At 38.7% G+C, this 20634-nt stretch overlaps 1 protein-coding gene across 1 annotated transcript; it reads left to right on the top strand.

Moving 5' to 3' along the window:
* Positions 1–16646: 16646 nt before the first annotated feature.
* On the top strand, positions 16647–20025 carry LOC126796727 (60S ribosomal protein L13-1-like). The gene is made up of 3 exons (XM_050523470.1): positions 16647–16828; positions 18962–19154; positions 19846–20025. The coding sequence occupies exons 1-3, from the start codon at positions 16647–16649 to the stop codon at positions 20023–20025; spliced, it is 555 nt and encodes a 184-aa protein (XP_050379427.1).
* The last annotated feature ends 609 nt before the right edge of the window (positions 20026–20634 follow it).

Here is a 20634-nt window from a genome sequence, read left to right as displayed (position 1 = left end):
AAAGGATCCACTAATTCATGGCAAATCGCAACAGCAGCATGAGCTACTCGATTAGCCTATTTGGAAATCCAATCTCATTTGATATCAACAATACATGAATTCATGATCTGTTGTATAATCAGTTGAGTATTCCAATCAACCTTCAATTTGATCTCTAACTTATAGAGAGTAAGTTTCAACCATGATATTATGCAAGTGAAGACTAGTAGAAAGGTTAATTCCAGTGAGAACGGCCAAAGCCTTTGTCTCTGTAATCGATCCATTGATTCTCCATACACGTACAAGTCTTGATCACCATCTAAATTGAGCTATTCCTTATCACCACTCCAATACCAGTTCGGTTGGGGAACCAAGAAGCATTAGAGTTGATTTTGAAGTAGTCAGAGGGAGGAGGAGTCAATGAATGAGCCAGTCTAGCCTTCTTCACCATCACTGTTGTATCCAACTTCTTAACCAAATCCACGGCAGTGTGCATTGTAGAGATAGGGGAGAGAAGCTTCTTTTGATACACAAATCTACATCTAGCATTCCAAATACACCAACAAATGGCATTGATCAAGGTAAGAGAAATATTTGAATTCTTGCTCATTTGGATACATGACAATAGCCATCGATCAATTATAGTAATGCTTTGTTTGTCAATTCTGAGACCAAGTGCATGGGGAGGAGAACCACACTGGTTCCACCCATGCATGGGCAAAGAAGATCGAAGAAAATGTTCAAATGTTTCCTCTGCTTCTCCACATATTGGACAAATAGGGCTAGACTTTATGTGTCGCTTGTATAATTTATGCATAATAGGGGTTGCACCATTTAAGACCCTCCAAAGAAATATGCGAACCTTAGGAAGTCTTAATATTACAAATGGCCTTTTCAAACTTTATTGTCAATAGTATGAGAAGTTGTCACACCATTGAAACAATAGGAGAAGTCCCTTTGGTGTAACCAGAAGCCACTATATAGTAACCATTTTTGTTGTGAGGCCATATGAATTGATCACTTTCCCCCTTAACACCAATAGAGATACAACTAATATGCATGAGGTCCAATGGGTGTACACAGTTCTCAATAGCACCAAGGTCCCATGATTAGTTGATCTAATTAATTAATTAGAGAGTTAACCAAAAATGAAGGAGAGGTAAGGATATGAGCAATAACTCGGATTCTAGGAAGCCACTGATCTTGCCATATATCAATAGACCCTCCACCATTAACTTGTCAAAAATCTTCTTTCATGAAACAATCTCTAGAAGCTAATAAACTAGATCAAACTCACGGAGCTATGCACCCTTTAGAAACTCTTTCAAAAGAAACATCTGAGAAATAATGCCCCTTAAGAACTTTAACCCAAAATAAATCTGGCTCAGAGATAATCCTCCAACATTGCTTAGCTAGGAGAGGTAGTTTGAAGTGACCAAAATCACGAAACGCATTCCACCTTGTTCTTAGTCAATCTCATAAACTCCAAATTCTTCTAATGGATCTTGTTACCTTTCTCACTCTTACCCCACCAGAAATTATTGATGATGGAATTTTAACTCATTGCAAGTACCAACTGGGAGCTTAAAGCAGCTCATATGATAGGTAGGGATGGCAAAAGCAATGGATTTGATAAGAATTTATCTTCCGGCCAAAGATAAAAGACTTATCTTTCCAACCCTCCACCCTTCTAGAAACTTTTAACTTAAGAAAAGAGAGAGCTTATCTCCTAGACTGACCCCATACGGAATGAAGGCCCAAATAAACACCTGGATTTGAACCTCCTTAAAACTCATAAGCTCACACATCAAGAGATCTCAGACAAAAAAAAACACATCAAGAGATCCATCTGTCTAGGAGTGTTGGGAGAAACATAAATGCTTAACTTATCCATGTTAATTAGCTAATATTCCACTAGAATTCCTTGTAAAATACTACAATTAAGTAGAGTACCTTTAAGAAAAAAAAAAGGCATCATCTACAAAAATAAGTGAGATAAAATAAGGCACCCCATACTCAAGCATAGCCCCACCAAAGCCTTCTCCATAACTGCTTTTGAGATTCTACAAGAAAAAACTTCAGTCACAAGTAAGAAAATATAGGGAGATAATGGATCACCCTGTCGTAATCCCCTCATTGGCATAAAAACTTCTTGGCTTGCCATTGAAAACAATGGAGAAGGATACCAATCGTACACAAGACATGATGAGCATAATCCATCTCGGATCAAAACCAAAATGGAATAGAGTATCCTCTAGAAAGTCCCACTCCACACGTTCACCTTATTCATGTCCAATTTAAGACCAAAATCATGATTCCTTCCTTCCTTCTTCAACTTTAAATAGTGGTATGCTTCATGCAAAGGCGGATCCAGGATTCAAAAGTCATCTAGGCTAATGTATATACCACACCAATTTTTTTTAAAGGTTAGAACTCAATGGATGCATGGATGATTCTCACACCTTTGTAACTTTCCATCAAATATGCACCAAGAAGACGTAAAACGAAATATTGTGAATTGAAAACTACAAACATCACAACATTGCAAATATGCAATAACAAGCTAACTAAACGTACTCTACGAGGCTCCCTCAATTTTCAAACTCTTCCATTATAGAATCATTATCAATGTTATCGGCAAGTTCATTCAATATAGAGATTCATTAAATTATCAAGAAAAGAAATTCATTCAGTAGGCAACTATGGAACCAAGTAATTGTATTGAATAATCGTAAGACACTAACATAAAAGAAAGCATCAAACAATCAATATCTTCTTATTATCTGAAACTATTGAGACCTATGATAGATCTATGAATTTGATCATAACATACAAATAAGTTGAAAAAATATCTATTAAAACCATATACAACAAACACAACCTTGATGATAAGAAATAAGACCAGACAACAAAACTGACAACTATTCTAAAAATCTTTAAAATGAAGCATTAAAACCTCAAAGAAGTTTGACCAAAACAAGCAAGTGAAGCCACACGTACTAAACTAATCTTGTAGCTTTAAATCAAGCAACACTTTGACAGATTTTTAACAATAAATTGTATGGAACACTCAAAAATTTAATTAAAGAATTGGAAAGAGTGGAATTGAGGCAGAGAGGGCTATGAAGCAATGGTTGTGTGCGGGGTGCGTTAGACAGATGGGCGTCTTGTGGCTTAAAACAATACTCATATATTTTTTTAGTGGACACCATATATATATATATCTAATGTTTTTTTACTCAAAATCTTGTACGGGCTCAAGCCCATATAGTCTTCCACTTCTCTCTGCCCCTAGTTTCATGGGCAATAATAAGGTTATCTTGAATGAGGTGACCTCAGACAAAGGCATTTTGATTATCCGTGATCAAAGTAGGCAAAATAGTGTTACGTTTTTCTACCCATATTAGGGTGTGTTTACTAAACTGGAATGGAATTAAGAAGGAATCAGATAGAGAATGAATCAAAGAAATAATCAATGGGAGAGACAATGAGTCATTCTCATTGCATGTTTACTTGTCGAATGAATGAGAATAGAAGTGGAGTTGATTATAAGAACACCCTTATATTACAAATGTCATATTTGTTTTTGTGTATGGTAGATTTGAGATTTAAAAAGAGAATATGAGGTTAGTTTTAAAAGAAGCTTTATTCACTAAGAAATGAGAATCAATACATACTCTCCTTAAGGAATGAAGGTGGGGAATGATTTCATATTTTAATGTGAGACCCACACATATTTGATTCATTGTAAATATTATTTCAAGGGAGATTGAAAATGACTCCCTCTAAAATCATTCTCTTTCCTGGTTGGTAAACACACCATCAATTTACATGTATTCGTCTCTCTTACTCTCTGAGCTCTTCCACAAACCCAACACAGTTTTACTCATCTCTCATCTATCCATATTATTCTTCTCTCTAAACATCTGAACAAACACCAACACCTTTCTATACTCGGTTAACTTCCTACAACAATTTGTGGAAGAAATCAAATTGGGGAATATTATTTATGGATTAAATTGATATTGTTCAAAACTTCAAATCCTTTATTTGGGTCCCTTTAGTGTTTAAATTTAGTGATTTGATTATATGATTTGATTGTTATCTGGGTAGAAGTTCAATAACTTGCTTCTCTTAATGATTATACAATGGTTTGCATTTTAGCCACCGGAAAAAGAAGAAACATTAATGTAATACCCCGAAAATTCATATCAAATTTCCAATGAGTTCCATGATATTATTAAGTTGGTCATTGTCCAATTTTATTAGACGAGGATGAAAACGAAAGGGTTCGAAATATTAATTGTTCGGAAATGTTCAATTTGACGAGTCTAAGAATTGACTTTTGACTCATTGGGTTTCTTAGAAAACTTCTTGCAAAAAAGTCGTAGAGCTCGTCGATACGAATTCGTGTACACGTGGCACGCCTAAATCGGAGCTCGTATGAAGAAGTTACGAATCAAAAGGTATTTGAACATTTTTGGAAAATAGTATAAATAGGGGAATTAAAGAGAAAAAGTGAGAAAAATGAGAAATTTCGGATCGGGTACTGTTCATACCGAAAATCCCATATTTTTCTCTCTTCGAGTGGCTGACTTTGGGCCGCCGGATCTCCACCGTCCGGCCACCATAGAGCGGCGCGCCGGTCACATTTGAAAAGGTTGCTGCATCCATTGTCGATTGGTGGCAGCGCCACCCGCCATCTCGTAGCCGTTTTAGGAGGGGTGAAGCCTGGAAGTTCTCCCGAAAAAGCATATTTTGCTGAACTTCAACTCGTTGGATCTCCCTCCTCCGGCAACCAATCGGTACGATTGTTGTCCCATTTTACAGGTCTCCTTCCATACTACAAACTCTCCAAAAGATTTAACCCCAATCGTTGTATGCTAGGAGAATCGAAGGAAAGAAATTCTAGGTTTTTAAATTGGGGTTTTTCAGTTCATGTTAAATTGAAGTGTTTAGACTCAGAATTAGACTTTGTGGTGAACTAAGAAGTTGTTAGGAATGTCATTTAGATTGTGAACAGTGGCGCCGCATGAATAGTACTGTGAACAGTGAAATGTGAACCGTGTTGGTAAAATAATAAATGTGAACAGGGTTGGTAAAACAGTAACTGTGAATATTTTTTTAGTAAAACAGTACATTGGAACATTGATTAGTAAAACATGAACAATGTTCTGTGAACAATGTTTTATGAACAACATTTAGCTGTACTGAAATCGTCACCTAATATTTTACGTATCATTTTTTTAAGCATTTTATCATGCTATTAGGTGACTGACGAAACGAGTGAGGAAATTACTTTCAGTGTCGTGGAAGTTGCACGCAAGAAAGAAGGTGAGTAAAATCTCACAGTGACGAATCTACCCTTGCGGAGTTTCATGATTACGCTAAATTTAAAAGAATGAACTATGATATGTATATGATATAGTGGATTTTGTATGTGTATAATTGGTAAAATAGGTACATATATATGGTTTGTTATATTATATATTGTCGTAATTTCCGTTTGCGAATAAGTTCATTGTAGCGTTGATATTTATTTATTGAGCATGCTGATTGATTTGTGCAATATCATGTGATGATTGTTTGTACGTGGTTTTAACGTGAGTGGTGTTAAAATGTTTTTGTGGTTTGTGGACCTGTTTTCAGACGTGTTGGCATGTCGGAACCTAGTCTTGGCCGGATGACAGTTACGATACAGTTAGAGCTCTAGTCTATATGCCGGGTACTAACATGAGGGGTAACATAGGTGTACCAGCGCTTATGAGTACCCATATTTTGGACATTGGGTAGCGAGAGGTTGCCCATTGTCGGGCGGCGTACTAACATGAGGGGTAACAGAGGTGTACCAGTGCTCATGACTACCTGTATTATAAATGTATTTGGGTAAACAGATGGGTTGCCCGATTTCTCATGAGCACTTATATTTTCAGATATTATTGGACAACCAGATGGGCCGTCCAATGACTCATGAGTACATTTATAATTAAATGTTTTCAGTATTTTTCTTTTGGATATTGGGTAGCGAGAGGTTGCCCAATGTCGGGCAGCGTACTAACATGAGGGGTAACATAGGTGTACCAGCGCTCATGAGTACCCGTATTATAAATTTATTTGAATAAACAGAGGGGTTGCCCGATTTCTCATGAGCACGTATATTTTCAGATATTATTGGACAACCAGATTGGCCGTCCAATGACTCATGAGTACATTTATAATTAAATGTTTTCAGTATTTTCTTATGTGTTTATATGCAAGTTGTATTATTGATTTACTCATACGAGCTGCAAAGCTTACCGGGTTTGTGTTTTCAATCTCGGTGCACCTATTCGATGGTGTATGGGATAGTTCTGCAGGTGTGGATTAGCAGAATTAGAGGGTTTTCGCTGAAGATTGTCGAAGATTTTTTTTCTGCTGTTTGTGGTGAGGATTGAGTTAATTTTACATTTCCATTGGTTGTATATTATTCGAGTTGACTTAGTCATGATGTGGACTCAGTTTCGATACAATTTTATGATAAGATGATTTCAGTATATTTGAGATTGTTTTTAATTTTCATGACTTCGAATTCGAATTTTTATCATTCGAATTTCGGAATCGTGACAACTACGGTCGGTCACCGTCACCGTCGTCGTCAAAGCCAATGCGAAGAGGTCAACCGCCCATTCTGGCATTGGATTTATGATTCTTTACGAAACAAAACTCGATTTTAAAAAAATGAAAATAAAGAAACAAGGAACTCTGTGAGAAGCATACCGGTTTTTTTGATAAAAGAAGGAGATAAACAGATTCTTCTGGGCTCAATCGATATGAAAGAGAGGGAAGAATAATTTTCTTGAGGTTAAGTAATATTTTTATCCTGTTTAACATAGTTAGTGGGTTGTTAATTGGATGGACACGTGTCAAATTATTATGAGTGACACATGTTTGACATATACATTTTGGGCACAAGTGATGTGTTATGTACATGATTAAATAAATTGTTCACTTGATAAATGATTAGGGTTTTGAGACAACTGATTGTTTATCTTTGTGAAATCTGGAAAAAAGAAAAATTCAAATGAGTAGATCTATTAAAAAATCAAATGCGAGATTAGGATCGTTAACTATAAGTTTATAGTCAACTAGAGCAATTCGCATGCATTCTCTTCCAAACCAATTGAGTACGTACGTAATACCAACTAATTAAGCTGTTCTTGTTGGGCCCCTATGAACACTTAAAACTCAAAGATGGAAACTGGAGCTGTGATGTGGTATCCTTGACGATGAACACTAGCATTCTAGCAATTGCTAGCTATTATATCATCAAGTAATTATTGATGAATGTGTTAACACCGGTTTTGTTGTAGAAATAGTAGTCATATGTACATTATGATATGACAAACGATGATGCAACAGATGTGGTAAACTACATTACAAAACGATCATTAATGAAACCATGCCAGTTTTATACCTGCATTCGTCAGGATAGCTCTATCAAATTCTAATTTCCACTAGGTAGTAATCCCACATGAACCTGCGTTTTTTGTTTTCTCTCAGTTTTCTTCGTAATAGAGTTACAATTGTGAACTGAAAAATCTTTCATACATGAGTTATCATTCTCAATTTACATATAACAAAAGTTGGTGTTTTAACTTTTAACAAAAGAATGGAACACTGGTAGTATATGTTGGAGTTAGTGGAATTTAGTGGTTGGAGTTAGTGGAATAGTTGGTGTGAATTAGTGGAAATTAGTAGGTAGAATAGTGCTAGAATTAGCCTATATAAAGAAGTGTAATATGTTAATACAATCATCAAGCAATACAATCATCCCATTTCAACTTGGTATCAGAGCAGTGCTCTGTTTTTCTGGGTTTGTTTTTCTGCAGTTTTTTTTTTTCCGGTGGGTGAACTAGAGGAAGCCAAGCTTGCTGCCACCCTCCTTGGAGCTCGTCGGCGACGTCAGCAAGCCACAGGCCTTGCGGTTCGGCGACGTCAGCGACCCGGTTCTCTGCAAGCATATTAAGTCGGTATATCCGACTTGTCCCGGCTCCTCCTCGCGGTCTTCCCGGCCTTCCCCGCCGTGCTCCTCTTCGCGAGACTGCTCACCCGATCTCCCGACGTACTCCTCCTCGCGGGACTGCTCGGATCTCCAATACGCCTTCCTCGCCGCCTCAATCTCCTCGCGGGCTGCTCCTCCCTCGCGCCGGACACATCCACCCGAGCTTGCCCTCTGTTTCCACCGCTGCCAGCGCTCCACCGGCGCCATCTCTACCCACCACCAGAGCCGCCACGTCGAGCTCTCCTCTCCACCAGCACCGCCGCATCAAGCCGCTACATTCGCCGTTGAATCAGCGCTGCCGATTTCCGGATTCGGATCCAATACGCACATCATCGACCCGCCCGGTCCAGCATCGACCCGCCCGGCCCAGCATCCACCCAAATCTGCCTTGGCCCAAATCTGATCTGACCCTGCCCAAATCTGCCTTGGCCCATATCGGATCTGACCCGACCCGGATCTGACCCAACCCGGATCTGACCCGACCCGGTTCTCCTGACCCGACCCATCAGTGCATCTTCACCGACAGTTCCAGTGCACCGGCGGCAGATTCTTCTCCATTCTTTGCCTCATCTACACTTTTTCCTTTTCCATGGGTTCTGGACACGAAGCTGATGGTTCTCAGACCTCTGATATTCCGACATTCGAAGTATCTGTGAAGGGTTCTGACAGTGGTTCATTTGGGGGCGCCAAACTAAACGGCACCAATTTCCGTAAATGGAAACGACTCATGACTGCTCATCTTCGAGGCATGCATAAAATGGGACATGTCACCGGCATCACTAAGGCTCCTAGTCCTACGGATATTGTTGCCTACACTAAATGGGACGATGACGATGGTCTTGTCATGTCTGTCTTGTGGAAAGCTATGAATGATGAGATAATTGATCTGGTGGAGGCTTGTCCCACTGCACAGGCCATATGGGAGACACTAGCCGGCTTATATACTAATGACTCTGATTTCATACAGGTTCATGAGTTAATGTGCACAGCTTTAGCCATTCTCCAGGATGGGCAACCGGTGGCGCACTATTTCACCAAACTGAAGAACATTTGGGCTGAGATTGATGTGAAACGACCTTGCATGATTACAAATCAAGAGGATATTGTTTGGTACCAAAAGGAGAAGGAGCTTGAACGAGTTCACCATTTTCTAAAAGGTCTTGATGCCAAACATACTAGTGCGAAAGGCGAACTACTCCGAATGACCGAACCACCTAGCCTACTCACAGCTTTCACCTATATTCGAAAGGATGAGTCTCAGCAGGAGAGTATTCTTCAGGCTCCGGCTGTCGTTTCCAGTCTCACTGTTCATGCTCGTTCTCCAGCACCACCCCTTCTGCAAGCCACCTCTGCTCCCTCTCATCGACAAGGACCACCACCAGGCTTCGGGAATCAGCCCCGCCCTCCTTGCTCCTTTTGTCATGATCCCAACCATGCTCGTGCGACCTGTTGGAAATTATATCCACACCTTAGGCCTAAACGGCTTAATCATCGTCCACAGCCAAAGGCCGCTCTTCAATTAGTTCCAGAACCAGATATCTATGGTGTGGTTGGGCATGATCATCATACTACTGGAGGAGCACCTACGGCCTCCATCGTTGGTCGTGGTCAAATTGGTATGGCATTCAATATTTCTCACTCTGTTAGTTTTGATACATGGATTATTGATTCTGGTGCATCTGATCATATGACTTATGAAAAATCTTATTTTACCGTATTGTCCCCTCCACCTGTACCCTATGTTACTAATGCTAATGGTGAGGCATTCCCGGTGTTAGGGACAGGGTCCGTTCGTATTACTCCCACCATAGAACTTCATAATGTACTCTATGTCCCCGCTTTATCACATCATTTGATATCTGTTCCCCAATTGAACGCTGACGCCCAGTGCTCTGTGACCTTTTTTCCTATGTATGTGATATTTCAGGATCTTCTCACCGGACGGGTAATTGGTCGGGGGTATCTGAGGGGCCGGTTGTTTCATCTGGATCTGACATACGCTGGGGAAAAACCAGGGGGACAGTCTCGGACCGCTTTACTCTCCACTTCTGACAAGCTAAGTGAAGTTTGGTTATGGCATCGTCGATTAGGGCATCCATCTTTTAGTGTTATGAAAACATCCATGCCTTCTTTGTTTATTAGTGTGAACGAGTCTCTGTTATGTTGTGAGACCTGTGTTTTGGGCAAGAGTCATCGATCTACTTATTCCCCTAGTACTTCCCCTAAAAGTTTTCTTCCTTTTGAATTAATTCATTCTGATGTTTGGGGACCCTCTAAAGAGTCAACTGTATCAGGAATGCGTTATTTTGTGTCTTTTATTGATGAGTGCACACGTCTTTCATGGATTATTCTTCTTAAAAATAAAGATGAGGTTTTTCCAGCTTTTCGTACCTTCCATGCCTCTGTTCGAACCCAATATAATGCCACCATTCGAGTTCTTCGTTCTGATAATGGGGGGGGGGGGGGGAATATGTGAATCATGTCTTTCAGGAGTTCTTTAACACACACGGAATTGTTCATCAAACAACGTGTCCTTACACACCTGAGCAAAATGGGGTTTCTGAACGAAAAAATCGTCATTTACTTGATATGGCTCGATGTATTCTTTTTAGTGCCCACATGCCTAAATACCTTTGGGGTGATGCTGTCATTACTGCCGCCCACCTCATTAATCGTCTTCCATCTCGTGTTCTTCAAGGGAAAGTTCCCTATGAGGTGCTTGCATCTCATGTCTCATTACCTTCTTTTCATAATCTTCCTGCCCGTGTTTTCGGTTGTGTCGCTTTTGTTCATCTTCCACAACATCAGCGTTCTAAGTTGGATGCCCGGGCAGTTAAATGTGTGTTTGTTAGGATGTCGATGGGTGTTTACAGTGAAGCACAATCCAGATGGGTCAGTAAGCCGGTATAAAGCACGCCTAGTAGCAAAGGGGTTCACCCAGACATATGGCATAGACTATGATGAGACATTTGCACCTGTTGCAAAGATAAACACTATCCGGGTATTGCTCTCTATCGCTGCTAACTTCAACTGGCCACTTAGGCAGTTTGATGTTAAGAATGCATTCCTTCATGGAGAACTAACGGAGGAAGTATACATGGATCTTCCATCTGGATATGTGGCCACTTCTCCAAGTAACTCTGTATGCAGATTAAGAAAGTCTTTGTATGGTCTTAAACAGTCACAGCGTGCTTGGTTTGGAAGATTCTCACAATTCATGAAGAAAATTGGCTACATGCAGAGTAATTCAGACCACACATTGTTTCTCAAACACCAACAAGAGAAGGTAACAGCTCTAATCATATATGTTGACGATATGGTAATTACTGGTAATGATACTATTGAGGTGGACAGATTACAAAAACAGCTTGCCACAGAGTTTGAAATGAAGGACCTAGGTACACTCAAGTACTTCTTAGGAATTGAGGTAGCCCGGGGAAGTGATGGTATCTATCTGTGTCAGAGGAAGTACATCCTTGATCTACTAACGGAGACAGGTATGTTAGATTGCACTCCAATTGATACTCCTATTGAGCAAAACCATCGGTTAGCAGAGTACCCAGATCAAGTGCCCACTGACAAACCTCGTTATCAGAGGCTAGTTGGACGCCTGATTTATTTGTCACATACCAGACCAGATGTTGCGTATGCAGTAAGTATAGTGAGTCAGTTTATGCATAATCCGAGTGCGGATCACATGGATGCTGTTGTGAGGATTTTAAGGTACTTGAAGTCAGCTCCAGGGAGAGGAGTAATGTTTTCTAATCACAACAATAGTCTCGAGATTTGTGGCTTCACAGATGCAGACTGGGCTGGAAATATTACAGATCGAAGATCCACATCAGGGTACTTTACCTTTGTTGGAGGTAATCTTGTTACATGGAAGAGTAAGAAACAAAATGTGGTAGCACGATCTAGTGCTGAAACAGAATACAGAGGTATGGCTCAGGGAGTGTGCGAATTGTTATGGCTTAGAAGTTTGCTACAAGATTTGGGTATTAAGCCTGAATGTGCTATGCAGCTGTACTGTGACAACAAGGCAGCCATTGATATCTCCCATAATTCGGTGCAACATGATCGTACGAAACATGTGGAGGTTGATCGTCATTTTATAAAGGAGAAGCTAGACGCGAAGATCATCAGTTTTCCTTTTGTTTCTACAGAAGAGCAACTTGCCGATATGCTCACAAAAGGAGTGTCTAAAAAGACATTCTATGATTCACTTAGCAAGTTGGGCATGGTTGATATGTATGCACCAACTTGAGGGGGAGTGTTGGAGTTAGTGGAATTTAGTGGTTGGAGTTAGTGGAATAGTTGGTGTGAATTAGTGGAAATTAGTAGGTAGAATAGTGCTAGAATTAGCCTATATAAAGAAGTGTAATCTGTTAATACAATCATCAAGCAATACAATCATCCCATTTCAACTGTATAAATAAAGAGGTGGTGTTTTGCAAGTAAAGAATATATCTTCAGCCAATGCTTTGCACATGCTAGCTTTGCTGCTGCTGCGCTCAGTCTATGTAGTTGGTTAATTGATCGTAGATAGTTCGATCATCTTAATAATGTCTATGAGGATGAAATTAAACCCGAGTATCATGAGTTCATGACAAGTTATAGAACAAGATCGAACAATCACAGTTACAATAACAATGAGATAAAACTTTGATGACAAAGGAGCACGCGGCTAAGTGCTAGATTTCTCTTTTCCTGGATGCGTTTCAATGAGTCGACGGCTCTTTCAAAGAAAAAAAACTGATATATAACGATTATATATACAGATATACTGCTCAATTTAATAAATACATTCGTTATCAGTAGCTTTGAAAAAAAATAATTACCATTTTCGAGTTATTTCTTGTATAGAAGTGTATGTTACGAAGTCTTACAAGATGGAGCCGCATACGTGAACGATATATATAAGTTTGAAACCTGTGTGGTTGCGTCCGTTGCGAGACACGTAAACATACAGTAACCCGCTTTCATACTATATAGGAAATGAAGTTCGCATCCAATATTATTTGGTAATGTATTAAGGGTATTAAACGAATCAAATTCTTATTGTATGGTCGCATTGGGACATCACCATTTAAACACATATCATAACTAAAAGCACTCTCCAAGCGCGCATGTGAAGATAAATAAACTCAATCAATCGAGTGCATGATTCCATGCATCAAAGTGAGCTCATAATGAAAATTAGGATACCTTTTTTGTACGACTGTACGGTATATAAACATACACGTTATAATTCCCATAATTACCAAACTTCTAATGGATCCTTGAACCGCACCACAATTTATCCGAGATTTACCTAATTTTCAGATATCAGCAGTTCAGCATGGCATTGGTGTGAAATGTGAATAGTTGCACTGCAATACATAATTTGCGTCATAAACTCTATCCAGTACGTGGGAATGAGACCTGAGAGGAGATCAAAGACGGACAATCTCGATGATTTCTGTAGTCCCTTCATATTAGTGGACATCATTATTTGAATCTCATGCGCGACATGCAAGTACTGGTACTAGACCTATCTGCTTCAAGCCTTCAATTATATATGCACCTGTGTATGGCACCCAGGAAGCAAGCACAGTCATATCCCCAGAGTAGCTTAATTATACGATGACCCGATATGGGCTTCCGGGAAGTACTTCTACTATTGGACCCATGGTGGAAACCTTCAACATTGTATACGAGTATACGACTGTATGCGCTTTGGTCCTATAATTGGTGCGAATGTGTGATGCACGTCGGTTTTCTTTTCTTTTCTTTTCAAATAGATTAATTATAGTATAAAGTTCTAAAACTTTGCTGTGACTCTTACCTACATAGGTAATTACATTGATCACGATCGATCCTTGTCAGCAGTTTAGTTTTACTGTTTCCCCATTGTTGTGACTCTAACGCTCCATCTAAATCACTTAAGAGTAAAGTTCAAAATATCAGTATCGGTAAATATATCATTTTTTAGGGAGATATTAGATATATTAGAGATATATAGAAAATATTAGAAAAAATATATTGTTTACGTTTCGAAAATATTTATTTATTTATTATTAAATTACATATAAATATATACAATTATTTATAGAAAAAAAACTCTAGATGTTTGAAAAGACGCACGTTGGTTAACAAAACTACAATACTCTGCCCAAGACATACGAGCCATATAGTACAAATTGTAATGGTTAACATGATAGACATATATCTCTTTCGAGCTGCCGATAATTTCTCAAAGAAAGGGATAATAAAAATAAATCCAACTTGATAATTGATCATATACTTCTCCAAATTGATCATAATTGTAAATAGAATAACAAGATTAATAGTTTGACTTCATTTGATTCGTTTTACGTCTCACTATACTTTGTGCTCTATCAATATAGAATCAAAACTTAAGGCAACTAAAGTAACATCAGATGAAATACTTTGATCATCAATGACTCCTCTTGTACTCCTTTCACACCTATTCTGTTGTTACGCACCATGATAACCTGCTCTAGATCCATGATCCTCATCTTAGGTAGCATGATCAAAATTACTTTCACAAGTAAACTGCTCAAATCTTCCACCTACATAAGACTGTCTGTCACGACCCTGAAATTTCAAGTATGAAACTCAAATTTCAAAGCCATGAAAACTCTAAAACAATTCCAAATAAATCGAATCATTTTAATGTCACAGCGAATCATTACTGAATTCATAGTACAACTCAGTCAAATAGATTATTACAAACCAATTTTATAATTCAAGCATTATATCAAATGGAAATGTAAAAATCCTCTCAATCCTCACCACAAGATAAATGAAAACAACTTCAAAGTCTTCGGAGTTGTCCGTTGATTCCGCTAATTCACACCTGCGGAATTATCCTCTATACTATCGAATAGGTGCACCGGGATTAAACACAAACCCGGTAAGCTTTGCAGCTCGTATGAGTAAAATAACAATATCACTCGCATATAAATGCAAAAGAAAATGCATAAAACATCAATCATAAATACACTCATGGGTCATTAAACGGCCCATCTGGTTGTCCAATAATATGAAAATATATGTGCTCATGAGAAATTGGGCAACCCCTCTGTTTACCCCAAATACATTTATAATACGGGTACTCATGAGCACTGGTACACCTCTATTACCCCTCATGTTAGTACGCCGCCGACATTGGGCAACCACTTGCTGCCCAATATCCAAAATATGGGTACTCATAAGCCGATAACTCATCTTTTACCTCTCATGCAGTACACCGGCAGACAGACTAGAGCTCTAACTGAATCGTAACTGTCGCCCGGCCAAGGCTAGGTTTCGACATGCCAACACGTCCGAAGATAGGTCCACAGACCACAAAAACGTTTAACATAACTCAAGCTAAAACCATGTACAAACACTCATCACATGATATTGTACAAATAAATCAACATGCTCAATAATAAATATCAACACTCAAATGAACTAATCCGCAAACGGAAATCACGACAGTATATAATATAGCAAACCATATATATGTACTTATTATACCAATTATACACATACACAATCCACTATATTAAATACATATCATAGTTCATTCTTTTAAATTTAGCGTATTTCTGAATCTCCTCAAGGGTAGATTCGTTACTGTGAGATTTTACTCACCTTATATTCTTGAGCGTAAATTCCACGATTCTGAACTCGAATCCTTTACTTGTTGTGTCGATCACCTAGAATAGATAAGAAGTGAATTTAGAATTGTTATGTAAAACCTTAAATGCCGAAACAGTAATAATATTTTACTGTTAAGCAATTTCTGGTTTTTACGAAATTACTGTTCACGTAGTTACTATTCACGTATTACTATACAAATACATATTAATTACATATTCTTGTACGAGTACATACTATTTAAGTATTTCTGTACGAGTATATAGTACTTATGTATTTCAGTACATCCATGTACTATTCAATCGTATATACTGATTCAGTAAATACTAATTACTGATTTACCCTTCAGAAAATTACTTTTACAATACTGTACGTAATTTACATTTTTATTTACCGTACGTAAAATAAATTCACATTTATTGTACGTAAATTACTTTTTACGTTCACCGTACGTAAAAATAATTTTACAAAAATTACTGTTTGAAATCACTGTTCACGCGCCGCCGCATGTGGCGGCGTGTGGGGTACACGCGCCACCGACGGCGACCCCGCGTGGCGTTCATACGCCTCCCCAAAGTGGCAGCGCGTGGCTTGCCCACCGCCGCCCAAATCCTCCCATTTCCTTCCCCTTTTCCTCCTACGGCCTCAGGCCGTCTCCCTGCCCTCGTCACGCCACCTCACGCGCCGCCTAAGGCGACGGTTCTCCCTATCCCTCCTCCTCCTCCGATCTCCTCAAATCTACATCAAATTGACCCAAAATTCATCCACAATCATCACAACCATCGAATTAAATGCATCATTACCTAGATTGAAGCTATGAACTCCGAAATGGCGCCGAAAATGCTTGGATCGCCGACGGTGCTCAATTCCTCGTGGAGGGCGTGTCGCGGCTCGATTCGAGTCCCGAACACTCGCATGCGGCATCGGAGGTGGAGAGGGATGAGAGCCGAGAGCTTGCGTCGGCGGAGGAGCAGCTCGGATGGCGGAGGGATTCACGGAGCTTCGGGATGTCGCGCGGAAGCTCACGGCGGCGAGGCGAAGTGCGTCGAGCTTGAGGGTTGCTACGATGAGGCTTGCGAAGGTTGTGGGAGTGGCGGTGAGAGCCACGGAGGCCGGAGGGGGTGGATCGCCGGTGGCGATTCGAGAGAGGGAGAGAGAGAGGTCGGGGATAGAGAGAAGAGAGGGAGGCAGGTGAGAGAGAGAGAGAGAGAGAGAGAGAGAAAGGGTTTCCGAAAATGGAAACCCTACTTCTGAAAATTTCCTTTTTATACCCACTTCTAAAATTAGAAACTAACTTCCGTCATTAATAACTTTCACGTACGACGTCCGATTAGAACGCGTGACGTGTCCACGAACGCGTATCGACGAGCTCTACAACATTCGTGAAGGAAGTTTTCACAAACGAGGGACGGAGTAAAAGTCGATTCTCTCGTCGCGGAAACGTAACGTTTTTGTAATTAAAATTTCCGATAACGGTTCCGTTTTCGATTTACAATATCATGAGGCGAAACATTGCAGTTTATTAATCGTACAAGTTTATAATAATTCTACCAATTCAAATAAATCGATCCCGAAAAATCGGGTCGTTACACTGTCCATATTCAAACCTTGTATCTCCACCACCACCACAAGCATCTACATTATCTGAAGTTGCTACGCCGCCCCACACACTAACATTATCAGAATCATTTTCCGGGTCTACAACTTCATCAGATAATATATTATTTATATCAATTCCAAAATCAGTTGCATTTTCTACCACGTGTGGAGGAGCTTGCCATTTTCATCATCATGGTCAATGAGAGCAGTTGTCACTGATATAGCTTGACTATTAAGAGTTAAGACTTGAACCTTCACTACTCATTCAAATTTCTTTTACGAAAAATTAAAATTAGCCGATTGAGGGACTACTCTTCTAGTCTTCTTTTTGATATCTATCGAGGTGATTAATTAATCAAAAAATTCTCTCAGAGAGTGAGACATCCTCAAGTTGAGATAAAAAAAATTTAAATAAAATTTTTTCGGATATTTTTCTAAAATATCGAAGATATATCAGATATATCGTAAATATGGGAGATATTTTATGTTATTGAAGAAATATCGCAAATACGAAAAAAAGTGATATTTACCCCTAAGATATATCTTTTTTTTAAAGGAGATATCAGAGGATATATCGAAAATATCGGTGAGATTTTGAACCTTGCTTAGGAGGAGGTGTACCAAGAAATTTTATGTTTGAGTTTTGTATGTTATTCTCAAATTCGAATTATTCCATATCTTAACTTGAAAAAAATGATAAATTCACTTCATACTTCATATGAGAGAAATTTTATATACACTTCATTAATCTCTTAATACACATCCCTATTGTCTTATTTCTCAACTCGATTCTATTAGTAAATGGAGCGTCTATTCATACATCTCAAAACAACACTTAGACCTCACTATTTTTCTAAGTTTATTTTGACTTTTTTATTACATGTGAAATTACCAAAAAGACATATAAGAGTGAAAAAAAACAAGAGGTTATTAATCTGCTTATTTGAAAATAGCGAATATAAATGATTTTCCCTTTTTCGTCAAACCATTATTTATATATTTATTTTAAAAAAACTCAATTCGGAATAATAAATTGAATAAGATGATTTAATTACTTTCATTTTTATTATTAAAATACAATAAATAACATTATTAACCTTCATGTATCAATTGAAAAGTTACATAATTTTTTGATAAACGTCGGTTATGACCTGAGAGAATTTGTTTTCAATAGATGTTAGAATTTTTCGTGTTGATTTTAACTATTTGGTGAGTTTTAAATCAATGAATGAAAAAACGAACACTATTATTAATTATGAATTTAGGATTGAAAGATTAATTTGAGAAGATGAATTATGTAATTATTAAGAATTTTTCGAGTTGTTTATAATAATTGAATAAAAGTATAATGAATGAATAATATATTTATTTGATATCTAATAATATAGATTTATTATGGGTATTTTCCGAAAAATGGGGAGATCTAAATAATATTTTAAGTATTTATAAAAGTTAAAAGAATGTCTATTAAGTGAGGAAGTTAATTAGCGGTATGAATAAAAGTTTCCATTAATAAATGATGTGTATAAAAAATTTCTCCTCATATAAAAGGGTATTGGCTAAGTAAGCAGAGGCGGATCTATGCTACGGCGCTCCCAGCGACTGCTGGGAGAAAATTTTGGAGGCTGGGCTTAATATGCTATAACCGCAGGGCAGATTTTGACAAATGACTGTCTCAGTTCTGGGTAGCTGAAGACGTGTGATCTTGGATGTTGATTGTGCTCTTGAGGGGTTTCAAACCAATGTTCTCCACTTAAAGACATACAAGCAGAAGTTGGTTGTCTTCCCAAGGCGTGCTGGCAAATTTAAGGCCGGTGATTCCGCAACTGAGGAGCTAGCAAATGCAACTGTTAACGTAGTGATTACCGAATGGGTGGCTGATCACACAGTTAGTTATTAGTGAGTGTTAGTTTGACACAAGAAGTATAGTAGTTCACCTCTCTCTCTTGGGGTAGGCTACGTCCACTTGAATCCACTAATATAGGCAAATAGCCTTAAGTTATACAAGTAGTGATCCCCCTTCTAAGTGGGATGAGGGGTCTCTTTTATAGATGAGGGAACCCCTCTCATTTACATATTCTTTAATGTGGGACAAGTGCCCCTCTAGGCTTACTATGGAGCCATCTTGATGAGGTCGGAAATGTGACTTCCTGGTAGTGTCTTGGTGAGTTCTGACTATCATTGAAAAGCTTGTATGACGAGGTACGCTATGAATATCATGATTGAGTCACATAGTGACTTGTATATCCGCCTAGAGAGTGATGCTTATGCTCGGTGGCATGCCATACTAGCTCTATGCTAGTAGGGGTGCCAACATGTCCCCCGCAATCCCTAAGTAAGAGGAACTTCTTGCTTGGGGAGTTTATCAATCAACATGTCACCGAGCATAAGTGTCCGGGCGGTGGCATACCCCTACCAGTCCCCGAACTCCTTAATCAAGAAGGGACTCTCAAACCTGCAAAACAAAGATAAAAGCATATGTGCACGAAGTATGTCCTTTGTCATGGATAGCATAAGAATGTACGGGCGCGATGTGTGTTTGACACATGATGATGCGTGTGTATATGTATATGACCCAGCTCCAAGGTCCTCTCTTGGCAATTCAACAAGAGAAACCAGTCACCGAACTCGTGAAGGTCACTGCAGATATGAAGAAAATCAATGCATATGACAAGCTTCGTATTGAGCGGGTCAATGTCCGTCATGTTGGGGCCAGGGCAAAGAGGGCAGCTGAGGCTGAGAAGGAAGAAAAGAAGTAAAATGCTTGTTCTCCATGAGTTAAATGTTTTACAAGGATTTGTTAAGTCTTGCCAGATTTTGCTAATCAGCTTTGAAGTATTTTCTTGAACATCTTCTGCATCAAGAATATTAGATTTTGTAATTCACTCGAGTATGCGGAGTTTAAGAATTTAATGCCTTTTTATTAGTCTTTCAAAAAAAAAAAATTTGTGCTCTTCATAATCATGTATTGCAACTTCAGTTTCCAAAAAGCTTCACGATGTTGCCTACCTTTGGGAACCATGGCTTTGGTACTGCACTTTCACATATTCTTGAGTTTTGCCATGTTGGGTTGCAGAGACACAATCAAGAGATTGAGCTTAGACCATCATTTGATGCCCGTTATCTCCTGTGTTCTGTTTTGAATGTTGATTAATTTCTGGTTTATAATATTTGAGTTTATTAATCACTATCTCGGCTTTACTTATGACCAAGCATATGCAGATTCAACAGTTGTGTTGGCTCATGTACTAGAGGCTCCAGTACTTCATGGAGGTGTTGAAGCTTTTGAAATTGAAAAAAAAAATTGCTACTGCTTTGTTCTTGATTTTGAAAATGGAGGAAGATATGTATATGGACAGTGCCAACAC

This window comes from Argentina anserina, chromosome 6 (genome assembly GCF_933775445.1).
Source record: "Argentina anserina chromosome 6, drPotAnse1.1, whole genome shotgun sequence".
NCBI lineage: Eukaryota > Viridiplantae > Streptophyta > Magnoliopsida > Rosales > Rosaceae > Argentina > Argentina anserina.
The sequence above is the reverse complement of the archived record's forward strand: the minus strand, read 5'-3'. Positions and strand labels throughout refer to the sequence as shown.